At 43.1% G+C, this 26,733-nt stretch overlaps 1 protein-coding gene and 1 non-coding gene across 2 annotated transcripts in view; both read left to right on the plus strand.

Annotated features, from left to right (window-relative positions):
- The first annotated feature begins 10,081 nt into the window (after positions 1–10,081).
- GNA14 (G protein subunit alpha 14) overlaps positions 10,082–26,733 on the plus strand; it is a 232,813-nt gene continuing 216,161 nt past the window's right edge. Inside the window, exon 1 of the mRNA XM_055272200.2 lies at positions 10,082–11,128. Within this exon, the coding sequence (XP_055128175.1) occupies positions 11,005–11,128 (124 nt within the window). The 5' untranslated portion in view covers positions 10,082–11,004. The remainder of the gene's footprint in view (positions 11,129–26,733) is intronic.
- LOC129480045 (U6 spliceosomal RNA) lies at positions 24,460–24,566 on the plus strand. The gene has a single exon (XR_008656934.1). It is a non-coding gene; the product is annotated as a U6 spliceosomal RNA (small nuclear RNA).

The following is a 26,733-nucleotide window of genomic DNA, read 5'->3' on the forward strand; positions in this document are numbered from 1 at the left end:
ATCAGGCTGGGAGAGACCCACCTGAGATGTGAGTTCAGAGGAAAGCCCACCCAAAACACGGAGAGAGATGGCTTCCCTATTAGTCAGTGAAACAGAAAATGGAAGTTGCTAGTCTTTTACAGCTTCCCTATTAATCCATGAGACAGGAAATGGAAGTTGCTAGTCTTCTAAAGCCTGGACTTGGGAACAGACACAGCATCATTTCCACTATAGTCCATCAGCCAAAACAGCCACATAGCCTGCCCAGTTTCAAGAGGAGGAAACATATGCCTCACCTCACAAAGGAAGGAGTATCCAAGAATTTCTGGCCATCTTTAATCCACCACAATGACATAAAAAGGTGGGGGCAAGTAGGCTTCTATGTGTCTAATGGGCCATCAAGGGGGACTCAGACACTTACGAAGATAGAAGGCAACTGTGTGTGTGTACTTTTCAGCTCTACGTTTCCAACTGGCATTTACTAAGTTTATAGATTTTAAAATCATAAAAGAAAATTTTGAATGTCTATAGTGTTTAGGAGAGGAGAGCTTGGAGTATCCTCTGATGTGTGCTTCATTCATAATGACCTTTTAAAAACTGCATATTTGATTCAGACACTTAAAACCAACAAACCAACGTTTATTTCCAACAGGATTCAGTGGGCCCAGACAGCCCATGCTAGGTGTTGATGCACTTTTCTTCCCCTGCTGGGAAGCCTCAGAACATGATTTCTGGCTGCTGTTGCTCCTGGATGGTCGGAATTATTCCAAATGACTGCACAGTGTGGACTCTTCCTTCTTCTCCCACGGGTACAGTGGAACCATGAATGTATTCGTTGTGTTGAAAATGAAGTTTTTGATGTGATGATAAGAGTAATACAAAAATAATACTACCTACTCCTACTGAGTGTTGACTAGCTCCGGGCAAGGAGATGGAGGCTTAGATAAATACACTCTATCTTGTAATCTTCACAACAACCCAATGAGACAGGTATTACCCATTTATTAATTCAAAAATGTCTATCGAGCACTAGAGGGGTGCCTTCCTTTTTTTTTTTTTTTGAAACAGAGTCTCGCCCTGTTGCCCAGGCTGGAGTCCAATGGTGCGATCTCGGCTCACTGCAACCTCCACCTCCTGGGTTCAAGTGATTCTCCTGCCTCAGCCTCCTGAGTAGCTGGGATTACAGGCATGTGCCACCATACCTGGCTAAATTTTTGTATCGTTAGTAGAGAAGGGGTTTCACCATATTGGCCATGCTTGTCTCAAACTCCTGACCTCGTGATCCGCCTGCCTTGGCCTCCCAAAGTGCTGAGATTACAGGCGTGAGCCACTATGCCCGGCCAAGGGGTGCCTTCTGAAATCTCTTGAGTGCATGGATTCTGCAGAGCTTAAAACCAAGACCATCCCTGAACTTCTCTGTCCCAAGAACCAATAAATTCCATTTTTAACTTAAGTCAGTTTATACTCAGTCTCTGTTACTTACAATCAACATATCCTGGGAAACCCAGGCAGAATCTTATCCCCACAAATCAGGGTTGTCAGGGATTTTTTTTTTCCTGGCTATTATATAATATAGTGTAAAATAGATAAATAGAAAATCACAAATCCCATATTAGTAACTCTTCTGAGACTTAACTTACTGTTGAGAATTGGTCCTGAACAGTTTGGTGGTACAATTTGAGGATCATGTGGCCTCCCCGATCTAGGCCCTAGGGATACAGTTGTGAATAAGAGAATCACAGTCCTTCCTCTAGTGAAAATTACCTTATTTTTCTGGTGGAGGATGATAAAGAAAGAAGGAAGAAAACAAGAGGAATCAGATAGTGACAAATGCTACAATGAAAACACAGGAGTATTTTCTAGATAATAATATCGAGTTGATGAGGAATGACTACGTTAGGCCAAGTGGTCAGGGGAGCCCACACCTGGGAAGTCACCAGTAAGTCACATTTATGTTGAGACCTACATTACAAGTAAAAACCAAACATTTCACCATCTAGAGGAAGTGTGATTCAGGCAGCCGAGCAGGTAGTGTAAAGGTCCTGAGGGGTATTCAAAGAAAAAAGGTTCAAGTGTGATTGGAGTGCCTTTGAATGAGAGGGAGAGTATTGGGATATGACGTTAGACAGGTAGGCAACAGCCCTATCATGTATGGCCTCACAGTCTAGAATAAGGAGGGTTTTGTTTTTAATTCTCTGATGAAATCCATAGGATTTTTTTTTTAATTTTAATTTTTATTTTTGGAGACAGGGTCTTGCTCTGTCACCCAGGCTGGAGTGAAGTGATGTGATCACAGCTCACTGCAGCCTTGATCTCCCGGGCTCAAGTGATCCTCCCACCTCAGCCTCCAGAGTAGCTGGAACTACACGTGCACATCAGCACACCTGGCTAATTAAAAAAAAAATTTGGAAGAGACAAGTTCTCATATGTCACCCAGGCTGGCCTTGAACTCCTGGGCTCAAGGGATCCTCCTGCCTCAGCCTCCTAAAGTGCTGGGATTACAGATGCTTGGCCTATAGGTGAATTTTAATCTAGGTAATTATGGGCTATGTTTGGGGATTTTCAAAGCTCGTTCTGGCTGTCCTGTCCTTTGATGGGTAGATTTTAGAGGGTCAAAACAAAAATATTGTTTTGGTCCAGGTCAGACATGCTGGTGGCTTTTTCAGAAGTGGTGGCAGCAAAAATAGGAATGAACATACCTGAGAAGACACATATGACATAGCAAGAGACAACCGAGGAACCCTCAAAACTAAAATGTGCATTACATCCCCAGAGTTGCTCAGTGCAAAAGCTGCATGCAGTGGTTCCAAAATAAATTCAGGATGCTGTTTAAAGCAAAAATCCATAATTGCTAGATGAGGTGGGGAAGCGGGGCAGAGAGGCAATTGATTAGATGTTGGTGGTGCTGAGATGGAAAAGCAAGCAGAAAGATAAGTTTTAGAAAACAAATGCAGAGTTTTGCTTTGCACTTGTTCATTGAGGTGTCCATTAGACATCTCAGGCAACATGTCAAAAAGATAATTGAAGTTAGAGTTAAAGTTAAGATTTGAAATTGAGGGAAGTAGTCATTATTAAGTGATAGTGTTTATCATGGAAGAATAAACGTCTGAACACACCTAAGAGTCTGTAACATTGAGAGGTGATTTGTCCTATCAGACATCAAAACATTCCACAAAACCCCTGCTTTAAGATAGTATTGAGGCCGGGCGCAGTGGCTCACGCCTCTAATCCCAGCACTTTGGGAGGCCAAGGCAGGCGGATCACCTGAGGTCAGGAGTTCAAGACCACCCTGGCCAACATGGTGAAACCCCGTCTCTACTAAAAATATATATTAAAAAAAAAACTAGGTGGGCGTGGTGGTGGATGCCTGTAATCCCAGCTACTTGGGAGGCTGAGGCAGGAGAATTGCTTGAACCCAGGAGACAGAGGTTGCAGTGAGCCCACACAGTGCCAGTGCACTCCAGCCTCGGCAACAGAGTGAGATTCTGGCTCAAAAGAAAAAAAAAGATAGTATTGATAGAAGACCAGATAATACCTCAGTGGAACCATATAGGCTCAAGGAAATGTATCTCAGTCAGTATGAAAATGTAATATATGGCAAAAATTGAAATTTAATTCATTGGGAAAAAGGATGGAATGTTCAATAAATGATGTTGGCACAACTAGTTACCCATCTGGAAGAAAATAAAATTTGTCTTATACATTCTATAAAAATGAACAGATTAATTAAATGTGAAAAACAAAATAATAAAGGGTCTTGCGGCCGGGCCCAGTGGCTCATGCCTGTAATCCCAGCACTTTGGGAGGCCAAGGTGGGTGGATCACCTGAGGTTGGGAGTTTGAGACCAGCCTGACCAATATGGAGAAACTCCATCTCTACTAAAAATACAAAAAATTAGACGGGCGTGGTGGTGCATGCCCGTAATCCCAGCTACTCAGAAGGCCGAGGCAGGAGAATTGCTTGAACCTGGGAGGTGGAGGTTATGGTGAGCCGAGATCACGCCATTGCACTCCAGCCTGGGCAATAAGAATGAAACTCGTCTCAAAAAAAAAACAAAAAACAGTGCTTCAAGAAAATCTATGATAATGCTTGCACAACCTAGAAATAGGGAGATCTTCTTTTAAAAACTGAAACTCTGGAAGTAATGCAAGAAAATAGAGGTATTTGGCTATGTAAAAATAAAATCTTTTATCTGGCAAAGATTTCATTAAAAATGATAAAGGACAAACAATATATTGGAAAGTCTATAATTCAGATGACAAACAGTTGATTTGTAATGTTGAAGATCTCTTTCAGATTGTCAAGAAAAAGACAAATGACCCAATTTTTAAAATGAGCAAAGGATGTGAATAGACAATTTGTGGGGTAGCATATACAAATGCTGACAAGCACATGAAGAGATGAACAAATTCATAGGTAGTCAGGGAAATGCAAAGAAAGCAACACTTTACTGTTATTTTATTTTCTTCACGCTGCCAAAATTAATGAGCAAAAATATTTATTGCTGGTGGGGATATAGGGAGATGGGTGCTCATATTTGTGGCAGAAATGGGATTGCTTCAGTCTTTTGGAAGGGAATCTGGCCACATCTGTTAAAATGAAAAATGTATTTATCCTTCAACCCAGCAGTCTCTTTCCTGGGAATCTATCTTACAGAAATAAAAACGCTAGCATATGAGGATTTATATACAAAGATGCTTTTATAGCTTTGTTTTTAGTGGCCCCAAACTGGAAACAAAAATGAGTACCTTTCAAAGGGAAAAGTTGAATAATATATGGTCCTTTCACATCATCTAGTATTATATAGTCATTATAAAGAATAAATCAGAGGTAAAACAGTTTACTTAGATTTCACAAAGTATTCTTGGATGAGAAAAACAAAATACAGAGTTTGTGTAATGTAGCTTCGTTTTAAAACTAATGATGACAAACTTACTCTGTGTATATTTACAAGTCTATAAAATTATTTACTCTTATATAGGATTATCAGAGTAAAAGAAGTGAAGAATACATCCTAGGTTATTAACATGGGATCATTCAAGAAGAGAGTGATGTAAATGGAGGGGGAAATTTAAGCAAAAAGGAAAAGAAAACAGGCCAAATAATCACCTCCAAACTTCACATTTTAAAGAGTTTGATTTCTTCTTGAGATTCCCCAACTTCCATGAAAAGTCACATTGAAAAACAAACAATACCAATTCCTGCCTACTCACAGTCATGTGTGTTTAAAGGCAGATTTCATTGTCTATCATCCCAGCGTTTTCAGTAACAGTTATATAATAAACAATTTCTGGTCTTCAGACAGAGAATATTGTAGAGCAACATGTTAACATGTTGATTGCCTTAGAAAAAAATAGATGTTGAGTACAAGCAGCCACTAGCATCAGTATTACACATCCATCTAAATATCCATCAGTTGGGAACAATAGATACTGGGGACTCCAATAGTGGGGAGTGGGGGCAGGGGAAAGGGATGAAAAACTACCTGTTGGTTACTATGTTCACTACTGGGGTGACAGGTTCAATTAAAGGCCAAACCTCAGCATCACAAAATATACCCATGTAACTAACGTGCACATGTACCCACTGAATCTAAAATTTTTAAAAAAACAATCAATCAATCAATCGTTATCCATCATTGCTCCATCAACTCTCACCTACCAAACTAGAGCTAATGGGTGGGGTGGGGAGTAGAAGTGAAGGGGAAGAAGGACTGAAAACATTTTAGAGAACACATTGAACTCAAATTGAAAAAAAAAAAAAAGAACATGTTGGATTCAGAAAAATGAATTAGAAAATTTGGAATCATTTACACCAACACATTCAGGAGATGGACAAGCAAACTCCCAATGATGACTGAGCTGCTTAAGAGTTGATACTTACACGCACGATTAAAACTAAAGTTTTTCTCACTGAACTCTGGGTATTTGGCTTAAAAATAAAATAAAACTAAAGATGTGGTGGCTTATGCCTATAATCCCAGTACTTCAGGAGGCTGAGGCAGGGGGACTCTATGAGGCCAGGAGTTCAAGACCAGCCCGGGTAATATAGTGAGACCCTGTGTTTACAAAATATAAGAATAAAAAAATAGCTGGGCCAGGCGCGGTGGCTCACGCCTGTAATCCCAGCACTTTCAGAGGCCGAGGCGGGCGGATCACAAGGTCAGGAGATTGAGACCATCCTGGCTAACACGGTGAAACCCCGTCTCTACTAAAAATACAAAAAATTAGCCGGGCGTAGTGGCAGGCGCCTGTAGTCCCAGCTACTTGGGAGGCTGAGGCAGGAGAATGGCGTGAACCCGGGAGGTGGAGCTTGCAGTGAGCCGAGATGGCACCACTGCACTCCAGCCTGGGCGACAGAGCGAGACTCCGTCTCAAAAAAAAAAAAATAATAAAAGAAACAAACAAAAAATAGCTGGACATGGTGGCATGAGCTTGTAGACCTAGCTATTTGGGAGGCTGAGGTGGGAGAATTGCTTGAGCCTAGGAGTTCAAGGCAGCAGTGAGCTATAATCACGACATTGCACTCCAGCTTGAGTGACAGACACTCTGGCTCTTAAAAAAAAGGTTTAAAAAAATTTTATTAAATAATAATACATAAAGCAACCTTGATATTGGCTCTTTATATTTTATTCTTTTTCTTAAGAAAAAAATATTGGCCACACCCTAGGAATGAGTCACAACTGCAGTTTGAAAAATGCTGACATAGAGCAGCAAAGATAAATTAGTATTAGTGCTTTGTAAACTTCCTCAAGGTCATATTTTTACTCTATGTTACTGGTTAAGTTCGGAGACAATACATTTGTGAAAGTGAACAGCATCTTTCCAGCCCTCTACTTGCACATTTCCTTGGCGTTCTGAATTAGAAACAGGGCAGTCATTTTCTCTAAGAGGGCCAGGGGCAGGTGGGGGCAGCTCATATATACAAGTTCTTCCTAAGTTACACATTCATTTGTTTTGGACTTGCTTATTGGTTTTCACTGTCTTCCACCACAAGAACCTTCTTTTCTTGCATCTCAGACTAATTCTTCTTGGTTTCAGTATTTAAGGTCAGTCAACTGAAACTTGCTAATTTAGGAATACCAGGATAAGCAAGAAAAACTCTTTACCTGTGAGTAACTCATAGATCAGAAGAAACAGATAGGTAGAGTGAGATGTTGATAGTGTTCCAGCAGTAGGGAAAGATGGATGTAACTGACAAGGGGTGGAGATGCTTCCTCAGAAGAGATGTAATTGAAAAAGAAATTACCTAATTTTGCCTAGGGTGAGAGATGGTATTCCTGGAAGATGGAACAGCATGCATGGAGGCAGGAGGTAGGGAGAACAGAAAATTCCATTTTTCTAGAGTTCCAGGAGAGTGATGGGAGATGAGGCTGCTGTGCACATCTGTAGGCCTGGGGAGCCCCCCAGGTGACTCTGTGCTCTCACTCTTCTCTGGAAGGAAGCAGGAAGGGGTAGGTTCAGATTTCAGGGTCTCAGTTTTACTTCTTTCTACTAGACTATAGCTCTACCGAAAGTCTGGAATTGTCTTATTATCTGAATGCTCACTGCCTGGTACAGGGGCTGGTATGGACCCAGTGGACATTCAGAGGAATATCAGACAATTAGCTCACCCTTGCAGCCCAACACTTGGCGGATATCCGAAACTCAGGTACAGTCTGCGCTCTCGTCTTCAAGATGAATAAAATAAAATTGCAGCTTTTTTGAAATAACTTAGGAAAATAAATATTCTCTTTTATTAAGAATGCTTTTCAAAACTACCCCTTCCTGGAAAGATGTTTCCAATGAATTAATATCTTAAAATTATTATCATTTTACCTTCCAGATTCTACAGATAAGGAAAATAGAGATGAATAAAACATAGAAGTATAAAAGTGATTGACTTGTGATATCCCAGTTTTCTATTTCTTACCAGTGGCTGATGCTCAATAACAACTTTAGGTTTTCGATTATTTTTAAATAAATTTATTTTGGATAAGTGTGAATGTCATCAAAGAAATAATTGCATGTTAGAGTTGGGTGATCCTTTTGAGCTTATTCTGGCTTATCCCTCTCATCTTATAGTTAAGGAAAGTGGAGCCTAAATAACTTCATGCAAGCTGCCCCAAATTTTTTTTTTTTTTTTTTTTTTTTTTTTTGAGACGGCGTTTGGCTCTTGTTGCCCAGGCTGGAGTGCAATGGCGTGATCTCGGCTCACCACAACCTCCGCCTTCCAGGTTCAAGCAATTCTCCTGCCTCAGCCTCCTGAGTAGCTGGGATGACAGGCATGCGCCACCACGCCCAACTAATTTTGTATTTTTAGTAGAGATGGGGTTTCTCCATGTTGATCAGGCTGGCTGGTCTCGAACTCCCCACCTCAGGTGATCTGCCCGCCTCGGCCTCCCAAAGTGCAGGGTTTACAGACGTGAGCCACTGCACCCGGCCCAAATTTTCTAATAAACAATGAAAATCAACCAAACAGCCATGACTCACAGCAAGCTACCTGTTTGATGTGTGTCCCTTTAGTCTCTTAAAAATGTGTATGTGTATTCTTATAGTAAAATCGTATCATACTCTTTATATTTTTGGATCTTGCCTTTTTCATTCAATATATTTTGAGGATTTTCTCCAAATTTATTCACATGTTTATTACTCACATATCCACATATTTAATGGCTCCAAAATATCTCATTGTATGGATAAACCATAATTTAAGTGACCTCTTCCCTGTTGTTGGGCATTTAGGTTGTGAGTTTTTGTTGTTTTATTGGCAATAAAACCTTTGCATCAGTCATGAGGCTTCTTTCTAGTTACTTCTTAAGGGAAAAATTACTGGTTTGGCCAAAAGGGATGGACATGTCTAAGGCTTCAGATATATACTGCCAAGCTGACTAGCCCAGGAAAGTTGTACAAATTTGCCATAATCAATATGTTTCATAACTGTTTTTGAAATCTTGGCAACTTTAAACCTAACAGGTCAGTATCAGTAATTCCCATTAATGTAAGAATTCAAATTTGCCCTAGTTTTAATTATTTAAAAAATTTTTATAATTTTTAAATAACAACAATTATGATGCAACCATGACTTTGAGAAGCCAAGAGATCTTATTCTCAAATTGTAAATGAATCCGTAAGAGCTAAGAGAGAAGAAACAGGCTATTAAATGGCCAAAGATCAAATCTGAAATGTCCAGGAGTTTTCCTGTAGGGGTCACTGTTACTGTCACTTTATGCCTGCAAGAAAACTAAAATAGTCACACATTAAAGAATGTATGCACATTTTTCATGTCTGATTCCTCTTCATTTCTTAAACTGCAAAATAATAAGAACATGCAGCCAGATAGCATCGCGATACCAACTTCTTTATATAATGACACATACCATTCCACTCAATGTGCTCCTCAGTTTGAATTTATAAAATATATGCTACTCAAATGAAAGGGACTTATGCCTGCTCTTAGTAGAGGAAGTATTAGCTAATCGCCTGGCGCTCCATTAGCATATGGCCTATACTGACGTGGGAAGGAAAGAACGTTCATTGCTGTGGCCAATAGGATCCCCTCTCTCCACCTTCCCTTTTCTGCATCAGAATCTACACAGACAAAAGTCAGATGTTGTAATATGCATTTTATCGTGTCACTTAAGTACTAAGAGGTGCTTTTAAAGTTTTTATTAATGCTGCTCAAACTTGACCCCGACGGTCCAAGATACAGGCTAAGGTGTCAGTGCGGACACAATCGCAAGGCGGCTGTTAGGCTTCAGGGCTGGGCAGCAAACTTGCCAGGTGCTACCAGGACGTATTAGCCCTCTCTACAAAGCAGGTGTCTTTCCCATCATAAAATGCAAAGCAATCAGCCGTTCCCTTTCTCCCCAGCCCCCTCGTCCGGAGGCCGAGAGGATATTTACCCTGGGCTCTTGAAGTTCTCTTGTAACTGAACCCAGCGGCGGCTCCTTCTCCGAGCTCAGAGCCAGCAGGCTCAGGCCCAGCCACACTCTACAGGCAAATTGCCGAGCTGACCAAGGGCTTTGGCCAAGCCTGAGCTGGGCCAGGGCGTCCGGGAAGCGGAAGGAGCCAGTCTAGGAAACCCGGGTGTGCGTGGTGGTGAAGCTGGTGGGCAAGCTTCCACTTCAGGTCCGGGTAGAGACTTCGGGGCTTTGTGTCTCGCAACAGACGCTTGGCGCCGCTCCTCTTCCAGCCTGCTGCCGCCTTCTCCGAGCGAGTGAGTTGGCGAAACTCACTCACCTGTTGGAACCCGGGGCCTGGCGGCCAGAGCGTGCAGGTTACAGCAAACCTTGGCCGGGACGCCCCAGCCAGGAGGCAAGTGTGGGGGCTGCTCCCAGAGACGCCAGCTCCCACCCCCAGCTCCGCGCCCCCTACTCGTCCCCTTTCACTTCCAGGAGCCTTCGGCTTGGGGTGCCCAGAAGGCCAAGTCCAGCAGACGCCAGGGCTGCAGGTTCAAGATGCTCCGCCTCCTCCTGCCACTTAGAGCCACAAGCGCTAGCGGGAACCTTTCCACTTCGTCTTAGTCTGCGGTCACTGCTGAGGTTTTCAGAACTTTCCAGGCAAAGGCCGGCCAGGTCCTTTGCCTCCAACCCACTCCGCGCCTACCTCCCGCCTGGGGACACCCCTAGGCCCAGGAGATCCTACTCTCCCCCGAGCACCGACGTTCCAACTGTCGTCTGCGCCCCCTGACTGCTGTCCGGCTCCTGTGCCAAGGGGCGAGCGTATCTTCCCGGGGCCAGCAACGCTCCCAACTTCTCGCCTCGCCCTCCTCCTCCCCAGAGTGAGAGTGCGGCGGGCTGAGCCCGGATCCGGGGTGCACTCGAGCGTTCCCAGTGCTCGGCATTCGCCCCCTCCTCAGAGCCGACTTTCGGGGGTGATTGAGCCTCGGAGGTCCAGGCCTCTTATACTCCAAAGCTCAAATCGGCCCCCGTCTTTTCTCTCCATACCCCTGTGCCCGTCGCATGCTGGCCGGGTGAGCGGCCGGGCCGAGGATTCGAGTGCCAGGGGCCGCGTCGCCCCGTCGGGTGCTGAGCTGAGCGCACCATGGCCAGCTGCTGCTGCCTGTCCGCTGAGGAGAAGGAGTCGCAGCGCATCAGCGCGGAGATCGAGCGGCAGCTTCGTCGGGACAAGAAGGACGCGCGTCGCGAGCTCAAGCTGCTGCTGCTGGGTGAGTGGCTGCGTCTCCGACTCCAGCGAGCCGGGCGTTCCTCTCCCGAGCCCTCCCGGCCGCTCTACTGGCACCCGCGCGGCCCTGGAGCCCAGCGGGGTGCAGGGCGGCTTCGTCTTTCTCCCCCTAGGAGCTCACGGATGCCAGCAACTTGGGGCCTTAGGTGCCTGTTTTTTCCATCTCTGGTTGGGCGACTTGCAAAAGCACCCCCTTTCCCTGCCCCAAAACAGGACAGGGACCTGTAACACTTGACCTCTTGACCGCTGTACCCTATGTGTACCGGTGTGCGCCTCTCCTGAAAACCCCGTCCACTCCTCCGCCCGCAGCACATCCAGCTTGGGATCTGTGGTGACCCACATCTTGGGTTCAACGCTAGCTCTGACCCGCACGCTTTCAGTTCTAGATGAAGCATCTTGAGAATTTACCACGTGCCAGATCGTGCTAAGTTCTTATGGGCATCACCACCTGGTGATGCGGGCAGGTGATATCGCTATTCTAGAGAATTAAAACATGGAGGCCTGGAGAACTGACCAACTTGCCCTGATTGAGAAAAGGCAAAGCCGATGCTAAGGTCTGCTGTGGGGGTGAAGCCTATGCCGTTGCTGCTCCTCTGAGCGTGAGCTCCTATGCCTGCCCCCCATGGGGGTCCCTCGGGCCTTTGTGTTTGCAGCAGACCCAAACCTCCCTTGCCCAGCCTGACTCCGTGTGTCCATGTCCTAGAATTCAGCTTGGCTGCCCTGGTGCCTCTGGCAGGTCTTCATCCAGCTCTTTTGGTCTCTCTGCAAAGGTCTAGGTAGGACATCCACTTTCAAACACAGAAAACAGTTTAAGGTTTGCCCAAGTTATGCCATGAGGCAAGGATCCCACTTCAGACTTTCTAGAACGCCGTCAACACATTGGCTGTTTGAGGAATATTTTACCTTTTCTGCCTTTCAGACCATGATACCAGCTGTCAATTTTTTTTCTGGATGGCCACAAAGATTTCAACTTTTTTTTCTTTCATCCCTTTTGAACAGGAGTCTTCTCTTATACCATCTGTCTGTTTACTTATTCATCTTTATTCCTTGTATAGGAATCACCCTCCCAGAAAGCTTCAAGGAAAGAAAAAGTTGATCTAGTTAGTGTAATGTAGAGAGAGCTCTCAGCCAGTACAGGCTTCAGACCTGGGCGGAAGAACCCCCTTACCCTTATCCCCTGGGTTTAAAGGGCCCAGTCTGGCCTTTTGGGGGTTGGGGGGTGCCCCTCCCCACAGAGCTGGAAGTCTGTAGGTCCAAAGGGGCTGGCTACCCAGAGACCATGCTGCCCCCTCCCTCGCAAGACCTGGATGGAATGAATACCCAGCTCAAAGGGACCCATACCAGCTTCTAAGGCCTGAGCCCTAGAAAGGAAGGCAGACCTAATCCCTGGAGAGCTCACAAAGGGGCAGCTGTTTACTGGGGTGTAAAAGTGCCTGGAAATGTGGGCTGGGTAGGAGTGGAGGGAGTCCCCAGGGGTGCCCAAGAAGAGGGCCCCCTAGGAGAGAGGGAGCTTGGGTGGGGAAGGGAAGGAGCTCTGTTCATTGGCCAGGTCTGCTATTTCTGTGTCTGACCCATAACTTTGAAAGGTCTGAAAATTCTAAATTGTCCCTGGCCTTCTAGGCTGTTATAAAGCTACTTTTGTCAAGGGAGGAGGAATACGTGACAATTTGCTAGCTTGATTAACACTAGAAAATAACTATGGGTGGGGGGGCTTTGTACTTTTGCCCTGAACCCCACAAACCAGAGAGGTTTAGTTGCATATGTACTTTTTTCTTTATAAGGGCAGGCCGAACCCCATTTCAGTTTGCAATGCTTTGATTTGTGTTAACGTATGAAGTACAGTGTCCAGAATATACCAGGAGCTTGACAAATGCTGGCTCTTTGTATGAAAATGTGCAGTCAGCTGAGCCATACTGTATTGGTAATAAGCCTGTTTGATGTAAAATGCTTGCATTTACGCACAAACTGGGGGAGAAATGTTTGTAGGTAAATTGTTTGCCCTGAAAGTCACATTAATCAGGGTGACCCGAGGGTCTTCTTCATCTCCCCAGGCCCTTGCTCCAACCCTCCTCCTACCACCTTGAGGCACTGTCTGACCTCTGGAAACTCCCATTTTCATCTTGTCGAGTTGTGACTAGCACATCCCCTTTGTGAAAACTTTCCTGTGAAAAATAGTTTCTAAACCACACAGAGCTGTTCAGAACTCCAAGGATGGACTTCAAAACCTCTGATTTATTTCAATCTGTAAAGTCCTGGGGCATAGCTCCTATTTCTTCTCAAGGAAGAGCCAACGACTCAGAAGAGACAGGAATTAGGGGAAGGTATGCACCGTTTTGTCTGAAGTCATGCAATTCGAGTGAAAAATTCACCCATCTCTCTAGTGGGTAGATTAGAGCATCCACTGCTCAGGTGCCTCAGTTAAAAACCCCACTTTGCAAATGGGAGTTTGGAATCCTTTTGTGGAGTATGGGATGACCCCCAAAGCCACCATCTCTTTCACAATGAAGCATGCTTTTGCAACAAAATGATGTGAGGATGTTTCCGAAGTGCAGTATCCTGTTTCTGCTTAATAAAAGCACAGGTCACTGTCTACCAGGGAGAGATAAAAGCTGTTGTTTGGTTAAGGCTAATAACTGCAAGATGTTGGTGTGACGCCTTCTCATCAGAAAGACGTGGAGAAAATAAAGGAGATGGTTGAATTTAGTAGGAAGAAATTTCCTATCAGTTCCTTGCATAAAAGTAGGACAAAAAAGAGTTCTGATAAGAACATTGGTGAGTACTGATCAGCATAGGGAGAAAGTGTCAGGACAATAGCTGTTAAATAAGGGAAGATGAGATCTTTTATTGATTTTCCTGTTAAATGCAGATTGGTGAAGTGTGGCTTGTTAATTGGGTTGAGTGTTTTAATTCTGGATGCAGGCCTCACCTTGGAGCTCTCTGGAAGGAAGAGGAATTAGTATTTAACAGATACTGGCTGAATTAGTTTGCTAGGGCTGCCATAACAAAATACCACAGACTGGGAGGCTTCAACAAAGGAAATTAATTTTCTCACAGTTATGGAGCTGGAAGTCCAAGAGCAAGGTGTTGGCTTGGCAGGTTTGGTTTTTCCGGAGGCCTTTCTCCTTGGCTTGCAGACAGCTGCCTTCTCCCTGTGGCCTCACATGGCCTTTCTTCTGGGAGTGCACATCCCTGTGTCTCTCTTTTTTTTTTTTTTTTTTTTGACACTCTTTAGGTTGGAGTTCAGTAATACAGTCACGGCTTCCTACAGCCTTGACCTCCTGGGCTCAAGCATCTTCCCACCTCAGCCTCCCTAGTAGTTGGGGCTATAGGTGTCAGCCACCATGCTGGGCTTATTTTTATTTTTCTTAGTTTTTGTTGCCTAGGCTGGTCTCAAACTCCTGGGCTCAAACGATCCCTCTGCCTCAACCTCCCAAAGTGTTGGGATTACAGGCGTGAGCCACTGTGCCGTGACACTTCCTCTTCTTATAAGGACACCAGTTCCTATTTTATTAGGGCCCCACTCATTTTATCTTAATCACCTCTTTAAAGACATTATCTTCAAATACAGTTACATTCTGAGGTACTAGTGTTTGGGATTTCAACATATATAAGCTTTGGCAGGAGGACTAAATTCAGTCAGAAACACTGGTGTAGAGATGAAAAATGTAGATTCTTAGCCCAGTCTGCCTGGGTTTGAACCCTAGCCCTACAGTGTCTTAGCTGTGGGCTAAATTCTCTGGGCTTTGGATGGCAGTGAGCGCTCAGTGTCAGTTACCATCACTCCGTTTTTGAGTATTTTCAGGCCCTAGAGAGGTGTCATTTTCCATTTTAGTTGACCAACTGTGGGTTGCATAGAAGTTTGTATAAATTGTCCTGGTAGTGCTTTAAGAGAAATGTTTTGCTTTGAGTTTCCCTTAGTGTTTTCTGAGCCATAAACTGATCTTAAAATTCCTCTTCCTACTTACACCAAAAAGTTGAAAATCTGGTCCCAAAAAGTTTTATTGGATTGGTTATAACAAAATCCCATTTTAGAATTAGCTATCATGTTCTTGGGCAGGAAGTCCATTCCAGAAAATGGTGCAAATAGTGTGAGTTTCAAGGTAGAAAGTGACACCAACTGGGTGCGGTGGCTCACCCCTGTAATCGCAGCACTTTGGGAGGCTGAGGCGGGCGGATCACCTGAGGTCAGGAGTTCAAGACCAGCCTGACAAACATGGAGAAACGCCATCTCTACTAAAAATACAAAATTAGCCGGGTGTGGGGGCACATGCTTGTAATCCCAGCTACTCAGGAGGTTGAAGCAAGATAATCACTTGAACCCGGGAGTTGGAGGTTGCGCTGAGCTGAGATAGCACCATTGCACTCCAGCCTGGGTGACAGGAGCGAAACTGTCTCTCAAAAAAAAAAAAAAAAAAAAAAGACAACACCTTTTCACTCTGAAGAAGAAAAGGAATGAAATGGTAAATATGCCCACGTTCCTTTGAGCTTAGTTCAATGCAACAGCCTTTTCCAAGGTGCCATCCACAGTGCAGGGATTCCTTCCGAAGGGCTGAGTTGGAGAAGGACAGTTCACAAATAGCTGTTATGAGGAAGATGGTCATAAAAGCTTAACAGAGATTAAGAGGTAGAACAGGCAGAGCGTAAAGGGGGAGCCTCTGGAGGAGGCATCATCTGAGTGGGCCTTGCACTATGGGGAGGGTAAGATGCAAACAATTGTCTGCGCATGGGGGCTTGGGTGAGACATGCACAAACTCTCCTCACCATCTAGGGAAATTTCTGAGGACAGTAAATGGTGTTCTTAGGATCTGGGATCATATGAAGGATCCCTTGGGGACCAGATTTCATTGTTTTGTGTTTTATTTTATTTTCGTTTGTTTTTTGAGACAGAATCATGCTCTGTTGCCCAGGCTGGAGTGTAATGGCATGATCATGGCTCACTGGAACCTCTGCCTCCCAGGTTCAAGTGATTCTCCTGCCTCAGCCTCACAAGTAGCTGGGATTACAGGCATCCACTACCACGCCCAGCTAATTTTTATAGATTTTTAGTAGAGACGGGGTTTCACCATGTTGGCCAGGCTGGTCTCGAACTCCTCACCTCAAGTGATCCGCCTGCCTCAGCTTCCCAAAGTGCTGGGATTACAGGCATGAGCCACCGTAACTTGCCTGTGTTTTATTTTAACCAGTTATGTGAGTATTGTGTTCACTCTAAAATAGACATTAAAATAAAAATGCTTACTTTTTTGCCATAATATGCTTCAGAAAGGAGGATTGTGTGGTTTTGTCTGTGGCTTCTGTTCATCCTGGCTGGAGCAAACCAATCTCACCAGATAGTTTGCTTCCATCTATAACACAGCAGTTCCTGAGGCCTTTCAAGAGGCAAATGCATGTACCTCTTCTGTCTACCCTTAAATGAATACAGAACCTTTTGAAATACTGGACTTTTACCCTTTGTACCTTTGCAAATCATCTTTATTGAATACAGTAAGTCACCAGGCTTAAGTATACACTTCGAGTTTTGACAAACGTATAATCACAATCTAGAAACACTTCCATCATCCCAGAAAGTTCCCTGTGCCTTTGCAGTCAATCTCCTGCTCCAAATCTTTTTTTTCTTTTTTACTGTTTATTTGGAACTGATTAAAATTTATAAAGAATTTGCAAGAAAAAAGGTATGCCCTTTTCCCTTGGCAATGTTTGAGGGTAAGTTATATGTATTGTAGCCTTTTTTTCCCTAAACACTTCAGTGTGTTTTTCTAAAAATAGGGATAATCTCTTACATAAGCGCAGTACACTTATGAAATGTCTATACATTTCACTTTGATGCAATATTTGTGTCCAATCTATTATCCATATCCCAGTTTTGTCAGTTCACCCAGTAATATCCTTAGTGGTGTCCCCCGCCTCCAGTATAGGGTCCAGGGGAGGCTCAGGGATTGCCTTTGGTTCTCCTATCCTTTTCGTTTCTTTAATCTGGAACTTTTCCACAAAGTCATTGCTTCTACGACATTGAATTTTTGAAAAATACAGTCCCCTCTCCCTTTTTTAACGACGGTTTCTCATTTGGGATTTAACTGGTGATTTTCTTACGATTAAAGATTCCAACTGTGTTTTTCTGGCTGGAACACTGGATACGTACTGTTGTGTCCTTCTCAGGGGTGGCATCTGGAGGCACACCATGTCCATCTGCTCCTCTGTGGTGGTGATAACTCTGATGGCCTGGTTAAGATATTGTCTGTTTTATCCACTGTATCATAATTTTGTGGAGAGACACTTTATAAGGCCAGTAAATACCCTGCTTCTTATCAAGATTTAGGAGTCATTGATGGTTTCCAGTTGATCCAATCTATAACACAGTGTCTGCAGAATGATTTTTCCAACTCCAGCACTCTCCACATTTACCAGTTGGCACTTGACATTCTACTGCAACAGCCTTACCTTTGCCTGCCCTTCCTTCCTCCCTTCCTTCCTCCCTTCCTTCCTCCCTTCCTTCCTTCCTTCCTTCCTTCCTTCCTTCCTTCCTTCCTTCCCTCCCTCCCTCCCTCCCTCCCTCCTTCCCTCCCCTCCCTCCCTCCCTTCTCTCCCTCCCTCTTTCCTCCTTCCCTCCCTCCCTCTTTCCTCCTTCCCTCCCTCCCTCTTTCCTCCTTCCTCTCCTCCCCTCCCGTCTTCCTTCCTTCCTTCCTTCACTCCCCTCCCCTCCCTTCCTTCCTTCCCATGCAAATTCATGAATACCTAGGTTTTTTTCCCTCAATGATTTTTACTTCATTACTGTTCTTAATCATTTTGATGCTCAAATAGTACCCGACTTGTGCAATGAGATCCCCTTCAAGCTGGCTCCTGTGTCACTGTGACATGCCTCTTTTTTTTTTTTTTTTTTTTTTTTTTTGAGCATTTCATTGTTTTCTGGCATAACAACATGCCCCAGGCTCATCTTGTACCAGTTCTTCCCCAGCTGGGGAAGAAATCAGCCGTTTCTCAGAGGGGCTCTGGTTCCTTTTAGTGGAGAACTGGATCTTTTAAAAAAAAAAATTTAAGACACTTGAAACAAAGATATCAAGTCCCTAATTCAGATCAATTACTAGTACAGTATACAAGTACCTAAAGAATCAAGTTGCTAAATCATGTCATTAGAGGATGAAATTTTTGAGGCTTTAATAAGTCTTAAGCTGTGGGCAGATATAAAGTGGAAAAATCTGACAGTGGAGTTTGGCAAAAAGCAATGTAAATAAAGTCTTAATCCTCAAATGGTCTTTTTTTTTTTCTTTTTAAAAGATGCCTTCTAGTCTATGTCATCTTTTGCTTTCTCATTTCCCGTGATACTTAAACCACATGGGGAAAATACCACTGTAACAACTCCCATCTGTAGGGCTATATGAAGGGAGGTCATGATATTGGGAAGTCAGAGGGATTTTCAGTGAATTATTGCAGCAAAGCTACAATGATACTAAAGATGGTTGAAATTCAAAGAGGAGACAATAATTTATTGGAAGGATTGTCACCAGGGCATCTCATGAAATTCAAAGAAGATTTGAATAATAAATGAGAAAGAGCAAGTGCCAGGGCAGTTGGGTTAGGGGACTCTTCTCAAGGCACAGCCATCAACAGGACTTGACCCCATCCCCTTCCAAGCTTGAGAGCCGTCTCCGCAGACCTTTATAGCCAGGTTGTGGCATCAGGGTGCACTCCTGGATCAATCAGTTCTGGCCAGGGGATGTGTATCACAGACATGACTGTCACCTGAGCACAGATGGCTGGGGACTGGGATCCCTGTGAGCCAGGTAGCCACAGCTACAAATACTGTTAGAGGAAGAAAATATACTGACGGAAATCCAAGGGCTGTAAAGTTGGAAGGGACCACAAAAGCCTCTGTAAGAGCCCTCACGTTCATTATGAAGATTGGCTCTCTGCTGATGGGTAAATTAGCCATGCTGCCCAAGATTCTTGATTGTAGACCGTGTAAGCAGAGTAATAATTTATTAGAGCGGAAGCAGGAAATAGAATTAATGGAAATTGGAGAGGAGGCTCAGCAAAAGGGCAGGATTTAAGGGACTCTAGACATAGCAAATGCTAGTACCAGACAAGGCTGTCAAGGACACAGTCAGTGGACTCCACCACCCTGCCAGTCGCTGCTGCCGCTGCTGCTGCTAGACACTTACATTCACAGCAGAGCTGCAAATCACCTGTGACCATCTTCTGCACCCTGGTGTCACTTTTCAAAACCTCCATCTGTCTGATTGTGCTCAACTACCAGGTTGTTGCAGGGAGGCAGTGTGACATAGCGGTTAGCATGTTCTTTGGAGCCAGCCTTGCTGGGTTTAAAATATAGGCTTTTCCACTGATAGCTGTGTGCATCCTGGAATGTACATTAGTTTTTTCATCTGTTAAAGGGGAATAACAACCCAATGAGGCAGATACTATAATGGGCATTAAATGAGTCGTCATTTTTAGAGCATTTAGAATAGTGCCTGGCACATAGTCAGTGCTATTTATTTTAGGTGCTTGTTAAATAAAATTCTGCCAGCCTTAGCTTTCTACCATAGGGAAAGGGGGTGGGCTGCTGCCTCCTACCTTTCTTGAAACTCTTCCCCCAGAAGATAAGTGCTCAGATACCAGGCAGCGCCAAATTACAAAGATCTACAACAAAAATGTGATATTTTCCATAAAATAGCTTTTCCTAAATGGATTGGTAAAGGCAAACTCAAAAACTAAATGTAAGCTTTCAGACAATGGAATCACGAAAAGGAGGCAGATGTCTTTAAATATTAAGGTATATTTAATATTGCTCCAGTTAATTTCTTGAATTTGTTTTTTAAAATCATGCCTTTATTCTACAGGGCTATGAAAATTTCACACATGTATCCTATTATCCCAGGAAACTCCCACAGCCCATCTGCCAGCATGGTCTCTGGTGTTAAACATTTGCCAAATCTCACCACTTCTTCCCCTATCCAAAGCTGCAATTCACCTGCGTTATTGCAGTGTCCTCTTGATTTCCCACCGCCCACATTTGCCCTTCTTTGGTCCGTTTAAAAACTTAGATTATATTATTACCTTACTTAAATTCAGTGTCTTTTACTTACACTTGGAATAAATGCCAGATGCCTTCCTACCTCTCAGAATGTACACAGGGTCATTCTCCCACTGGTTTGCTGGGCTGAAGCCAAACTCACTTTCTTTGTTTTTCAAACGCAACATTTGTTACCTCTGGGTCTTTAAGCTTGCTCTTTTTTCTGCCTGGAACATTCTTTTCTGTTCCCCACAATTGTTCCACATACATGGCTGTTTCTTCCTTATCTTCATGTCTCAGCTCAAAAGTTCATCTTTTGACAAGGCCTTTCCAGATCACACTACCTGAAATCGTCCTTGCACCATTTACTCTTAGTTGCCTGGTTCTATAACTTGGCTTTATTTCTTCATAGCTGTTATCTTGGAATTGACCTGATATTCTTATTTGCTTACTTGTTGGCTCGTCTGCCCCCCAATAGATTGCAAGCTCTGTGAGAGTGGGGCTCTGCTGTCTTGTTCCTGTATCCTGGCACCTGAACCAGTTTTGTGCCTGGTGCAATGTTTTAATAATGACTGGATGGTACAGTGTGAGCAATGAAAGCCAGAATGATACTTGACCAATCTGAAATGAGATAGGCTAGTTGACTATCAAATACGAAATATTCTTCCTTGAATACATGTTGATATACCCCTGTTACAGATAGAACAAGCAAGTGCTCATGATTATTCAGAGAGAGTCGTTAATTCATTATAAGACTACATTTGATATTTAATATATTGATCTTCCAGTATTTTTTCAGAATATACTTTTGCATATAAAACCAGAGAGTAGCAATACAAGCTAAAGTTTTCTAGAATATGAACACAAAAGAAAAGTATTACCTATGTGATATGCCTCCTCCTGGTACTCTCTGTATTAACAACAACAATTTTTATTTTCATGGTTTACTAAAGCCTTGGCCTCCTGGGCTCAAGCAATCCTCCCACCTCAGCCTGCCAAGTAGCTGGGACTACAGGCATGCCACCACACCCGGCTAGGTTTTAAATATTTCTTTGGAGATGGGGTCTTGCTATTGCCCAGGCTGGTTTTGAACTCCTGGCCTCAAGCGACCCTCCTACCTCAGCCTCCAGAGTCATTGGAATTACAGGCATGAGCCACTGCACCCAGCTCAACAATTTTAACAATAGATAACAAGTTAAAATATACTTTTTAATTCAAGAAAATTATGAGGTTGCTGATAGGATATAGAAATTAATTCCATATGTGGTTTGAATTGTGCAAAATTTAAATTTTCTCTGAAGTTGATGGGTGAGATGAGGTCAACGTCTACTCAGTTAATGGCCACTGCAGGTTTTAAGGCCAGATCTCTGTTTTTTTCCCTTTTCAGTGTGTGCTTCTTAGGTTTAAAGAGTCCATTATAACGAGAGTCAAGGTAAAGGAGACAGTGATATTCTTGGAATTGTGGAACAAAAAAGGAAATTAATAGCAAAGAACAGCGAAAAGTGGTAAGCCTTAGGAAGCTGAAAGTTCAAGCCAGCAGAAATCTGATTAGTTCATGACTCAGTACCTCTTAATGGGAACTATTTTTTTCTTCAAGAAGTTAGTACTCCAGGAGCTGTAAACATCACCAGTAAACGTGTTTTGAGTCCATAGCTCTTCTACCACCCCTTTCCCCAGATTTGAGAAGTAGTTCCCATTGTGCTGCCAATCTGCTATCTGGGCTTAGGCCATTCACCTACCATTGTGAGGTCCTGATAGAGCTACCATGTACGTCCCAGAAGGGCATGTGCAGAGGATGGTCAACAGCATGAAGTCCCTGCTGGCGCTCCTTCTCAGAATGGCAACCTGATGTGTGGCCAGAACTTGGCATCATGAGATGAGCAGTATATTTAGGCTCTGGGAACCGAGTTTCTTTTTTTGGTGACAGGAGGCTCTGAGTTATTGGGTATATGACCAGGAGCAAGACATTTCCTCTGAACCCCAGGGTCCTTACCTGTAAAGTGAAAAGCTTGGACCAGATGACCTCTGAGGTCTTTCAAATTCTGTCATCAGATGTTTTCTACAGGTGGTTCTTAAAGTGTATTCCCAGGATCTGCAGCATCGGCATCAGCAGCTCCTGGGACCTTGTTAGAAATGCAAACTCTTAAGTCCCCATCTTAGCTCTCTGAAGCAGAACTTCTGGAGTGGAGCCAGCAATGTGCAGTTTAATAAGCTCTCCAGGTGATCCTAATACACACTCAAGTTTGAGAACCTCTGTTTTATGGCGTTGGCCTGCAGCTCAGGAGCTGCTCAGCCTCTGATTGTCACACTGGGCTTTCAGCAGACTTCCAGGATGCACCCGAGACTAATCTGTCTAGGGAATACTTTGTTGCTGGCAGGTGAAGAAATCTCTCCCTCATCAATTTGAGGAAGGGACTTTAAGGGCTGAGCTGGGTAATTTGTAGGAGTCTTTTTGCATTTGTCCTAGGGTGCCAGGCTGGTGGACAAAGAGGAAGAGCAAGCACATATGTATGTTTTACCTTGGCAAGAATCGTTTCAAAAAGTAGCAAATGTTCATGTTTGCACAGATCCTTGTACTTGCATGTACCCTTCAAAAAGTTGTGCTCCTAAAAACTGCAATGATCTTATGGCTAATAACCATTAAGTACTTACGTTTCTATTAATGGACTTACTAGTGCTGAGGAGACCATATTCTAGTAAGAGCCATCATATATCAATCTTCTCGTTGCAAATTCACTCTCCATGGAACATTGGCTTGTGCTGTGGTTTGAATGTTTGTCTCCTTCAAATCTCATGTTGAAAATTTGATCCCCAGTGTTGGAGGTGGGACCTGCTGCGAGGTGTTTAGGTCGTCGGGACAGATCCCTCAAAAACAGATTAGTGCCCTCCCTTGGGAGTGAGTTCTCACTGTATTCTTGAGAGAGCTGGTTGTTCAAAAGAGCCTGGCACTTCCCCACCTCTCTCTTGCTTCCTCTCTTACCACATTATCTCTATGCACAGCAGCTCTCCTTCACCTTCCCCCAAGAGTGGAAGCAGCCCAAGGCCCTCATCAGATGCAGATGCCTAGTTTTGAACTTTCTAGCCATGAGATTCATGAACCAAATTAACCTCTTTTCTTTATAAATTACCCAGCCTCAGGTATTCCTTTATAACACAGAATGGATTAAGGCGGCTGATATTTCCATCCAAAGAGTGATACTACTTGTTGTCAAGTTTGCTTTTTAAAAATTGACTGACAAATTCTAATATTTTGTGCTTTTTTAATGAATGAGAGAAAAAAGTAAAATGTATTTTTTATTGTTTTGCCTGAAAGCCATCTTCTGTATTGATGATCAGTTGTCAGTTATTATTAGATGGATTATCCATGCCATTTCTCTCTTGAGTCTGCCATAAATAAGACCTTCCTTTCTGAGTAACCCATCCCAGAATATTTGTTTCTGTTGCTCAGCTACTGTGTAATTGAAAAATATGTTAATTATATTACTAATAAAAATCAAATTAAGGTGATTAATCTTTTGTAGAATTATCTTCTAATCCATTTAGTGGTAAGCCATTAGTAATCTTAGTCAACACCACTCAAAATGCACCTGTGTTTGGAAACCTTTATAGCAATTTAACATTGCTGTGGCATCAAAGAGTATTTTTATGGTATTTCATAAATGTATCAGTCTTCAACTGATGGAAAATTTTAAAAATTGGTTCCTTCCCACAGAGTTTGAGAAACACAAGTACAAACCTTCATCCTATGGATGGGGTGGCAAAGGTCCAGAGGAGTGAAGGGACTCAGCAGATGTCACGAGGCCAGGTGATTAGTAGCTAATTGGCAGAAGGGCCCAGAGTTAGTCTGAGTCTTCACATTGAATTTCCTAGTTTCTAAGGCAACATTGATTATGAGATACGCCATTGATTTGAAAACAGCCTTTCAGAAAAGCAAATGCCACCATAGTAAATATACACATCAATGCAAAGGCATTTCAACCTCAAAAATGTTAATTTATATGGACATAAGCCTTGGACTCAAGGATATAGGTAATTTACTTTTCTCTCTTTTTTCCTTACCAGATAGCACAAATTTAAAACAAAGCAAAACTATTCAAATACTATGTCAAAGCTAGTTATTGACATAGTATTTGATTTTATGAAATCAATTTAAGCACTAAAATTAGACTAGAAAAGAAACCTCTTGTGTATTGCCATCAGCCCACTGGGTTCTATTTCAAGTGGTCTTATATGCGATCTTGAAAATAGTTACTTCTTGGAATAGTGTGCTGTCATTTATACAGAAGGCTAAAAAACATAATAGTGACCATGCGCTCACTTCAGCAGCACATACACTAAAATTGGAGTGATACATAGAAGATTAGCATGGCCCCTATGCAAGGATGACATGCAAATTCATGAAGTATTCCATATTTTTTGACTTTTGCGACTCAGGGAAAATGGTGGGAGGAGGGTGAAGGCTAGAAGACTACACATTGGGTCCAGTGTACACTGTTTGGGTGATGGGTGCACCGGAACGTCAGAAATCACCACTTTAGAACTTATCTGTGTAACTAAACACCACCTGTTCCCCAAAAAAACCTATTGAAATAAATGAAATAATAATAGTGACCAAATGTGTGGGAACTCCAATGTATGATATTATATGCTCCAATGTCTGAATAACTGTGGATGGACTACATCCTGGCAATTTGATGAGTGTGTTGAAGAGTTTCACGTGAGACCTTGAACTCCATGAGATCTCTGCTCACTATTGAACCCACAATGCTAAGTGCAGAACTTAGCTCAAATACTGGTTGAATGAAAATATGTCTCTCTCTTTATAGTGGTTTACATGAAATACCAGCTGAGTAGTATAAAGAATTCCTTACAGTAGCTGAAAGTCTCTTTTGTTTGTGATTGTCTAAGAAGGTTCATGAAAGGAACACAGGCCTCGGCTGGGCCTTGAAGAAAGGAAAATTGGAGAATTCCAGAATTGATTTTTTTTTTGATAAGCGGTATAAGGATAGGAAAATTGAGCCTGGATTCCAGGAATAAAATGAGATTTGGAAAATAATACTTCTCGTATTCTGCCTGCCTGCCTTCTTGCCTCCTTCCCTCCCTCCCGCCGTCCCTCCCTCCTTCCCTCGCTCCCTCCCTCTGTCCCTCCCTTCTTCCCTCCCTCCCTCCCTTCCTTCCTTCTTCCCTCCTTCCTTTCTTTTCCTTTCCTTTCCTTTCCTTTCCCTTCCTTCCTTTTTTTTTTTTTTTTTTTTTGATACAGGGTCTCACTCTGTTGCCTAGGCTGGAGTGCAGTGGTGTGATCAACTTCTGTCTCAAACTTCTGGGTTCAAGGGATCCTCTCACTTCAGCCTCCTGAGTAGCTGGGAATACAGATGCATCAGTATACCCAGCTTATTTATTTATTTATTGTAGAGACAAGGTCTCCCTGTGTTGCCCAGGCTGGTCTTGAACTCCTGGTCTCAAGCAATCCTCCTGCCTCAGCCTCCCATAGCATAGAAGATTATACGCATGAACCAGCCCATTTTCTTGTATTTTCATAAAGACTTTTCCTAGTAACTATACATGGTAAGATTTTGATATGTAACCAAAACTACAGTTAAGAAATTTGTAAATTGTTCTTTTCTGTTGCTTTACTCTGAAACACTTCGTTCATGAGAATCCAGAGTCTTTTTTTATTCTTTTTCTGTTATACCTAATGCTAATAATGGAAAAGGCAATATTAAAGCAGTGACATTTATACATTCAGTCATTATTCTAGGTACTTAAATGAGTGATTTTGTTTATTCTTCACCATGTTTGAGGTACAGGTAGGAGTATCCTCTCCATTCTATAGATGAGAAAATTGAGGCCTATCCTAGGGCAAGATTCACTGGCCAGAGTGGGGCCAGGGTTCGAATCCAGGTGGTCTGATGCCAGAGCCTTGGTTCTTAATCACAGTTCTGCTTTTATCTCCTAGAGCCAGACAGCTCACCAAAATCTACCCCATGGGGGCAAATCTCTGCTGTGCCCACTTCTTGCCATCCTCTCTGCCACCCCCGTCTCTATCTGAGTTGCTAAATTTATCTACCATTCCCTAGCCCCAAATTCACTCTTCACTCTGCCAGCCAGAGTGACCTTTTAAAAATGTAAATTGGATTATTGTTTTTCTGCTCAGAACTTTTCTATGTCTTCGGTGCAAATTTAAATCTGTGCATGGCCTGTGAGACCTAAGACCCTCTATCTGTCCCCTAGTGACCCTCTGCCATTATTCCCCATGATTACTTAGTTCTGGCCACAGGACCATATTTTAGAATCTTCAATGGGCCAGACTCATCCTTCTTAGGCCTCTGCACATGCCAATCTGTCTGCCTACAACACTCTTTTCTACTGGTCTTCTAGCGAACTGATACTCATTTTGAGAATGCATCTTAAATATCTCTTCCTCCTGGAAGGCTTTGCTGACACCCCAGTCCAAATTAAGTTCCTCAGAATATTTCTCCCATAGCACCTTCTACATTTCTTTTTAAAAATAATGCTTTTCCTAGTTTGAAATTGTACTTACCATCCTCCTTCTCTGCTAGCCTCTAAATTTTATAAGTGTAGAG

Source organism: Symphalangus syndactylus, chromosome 3 (genome assembly GCF_028878055.3).
Source record: "Symphalangus syndactylus isolate Jambi chromosome 3, NHGRI_mSymSyn1-v2.1_pri, whole genome shotgun sequence".
Taxonomy (NCBI): domain Eukaryota; kingdom Metazoa; phylum Chordata; class Mammalia; order Primates; family Hylobatidae; genus Symphalangus; species Symphalangus syndactylus.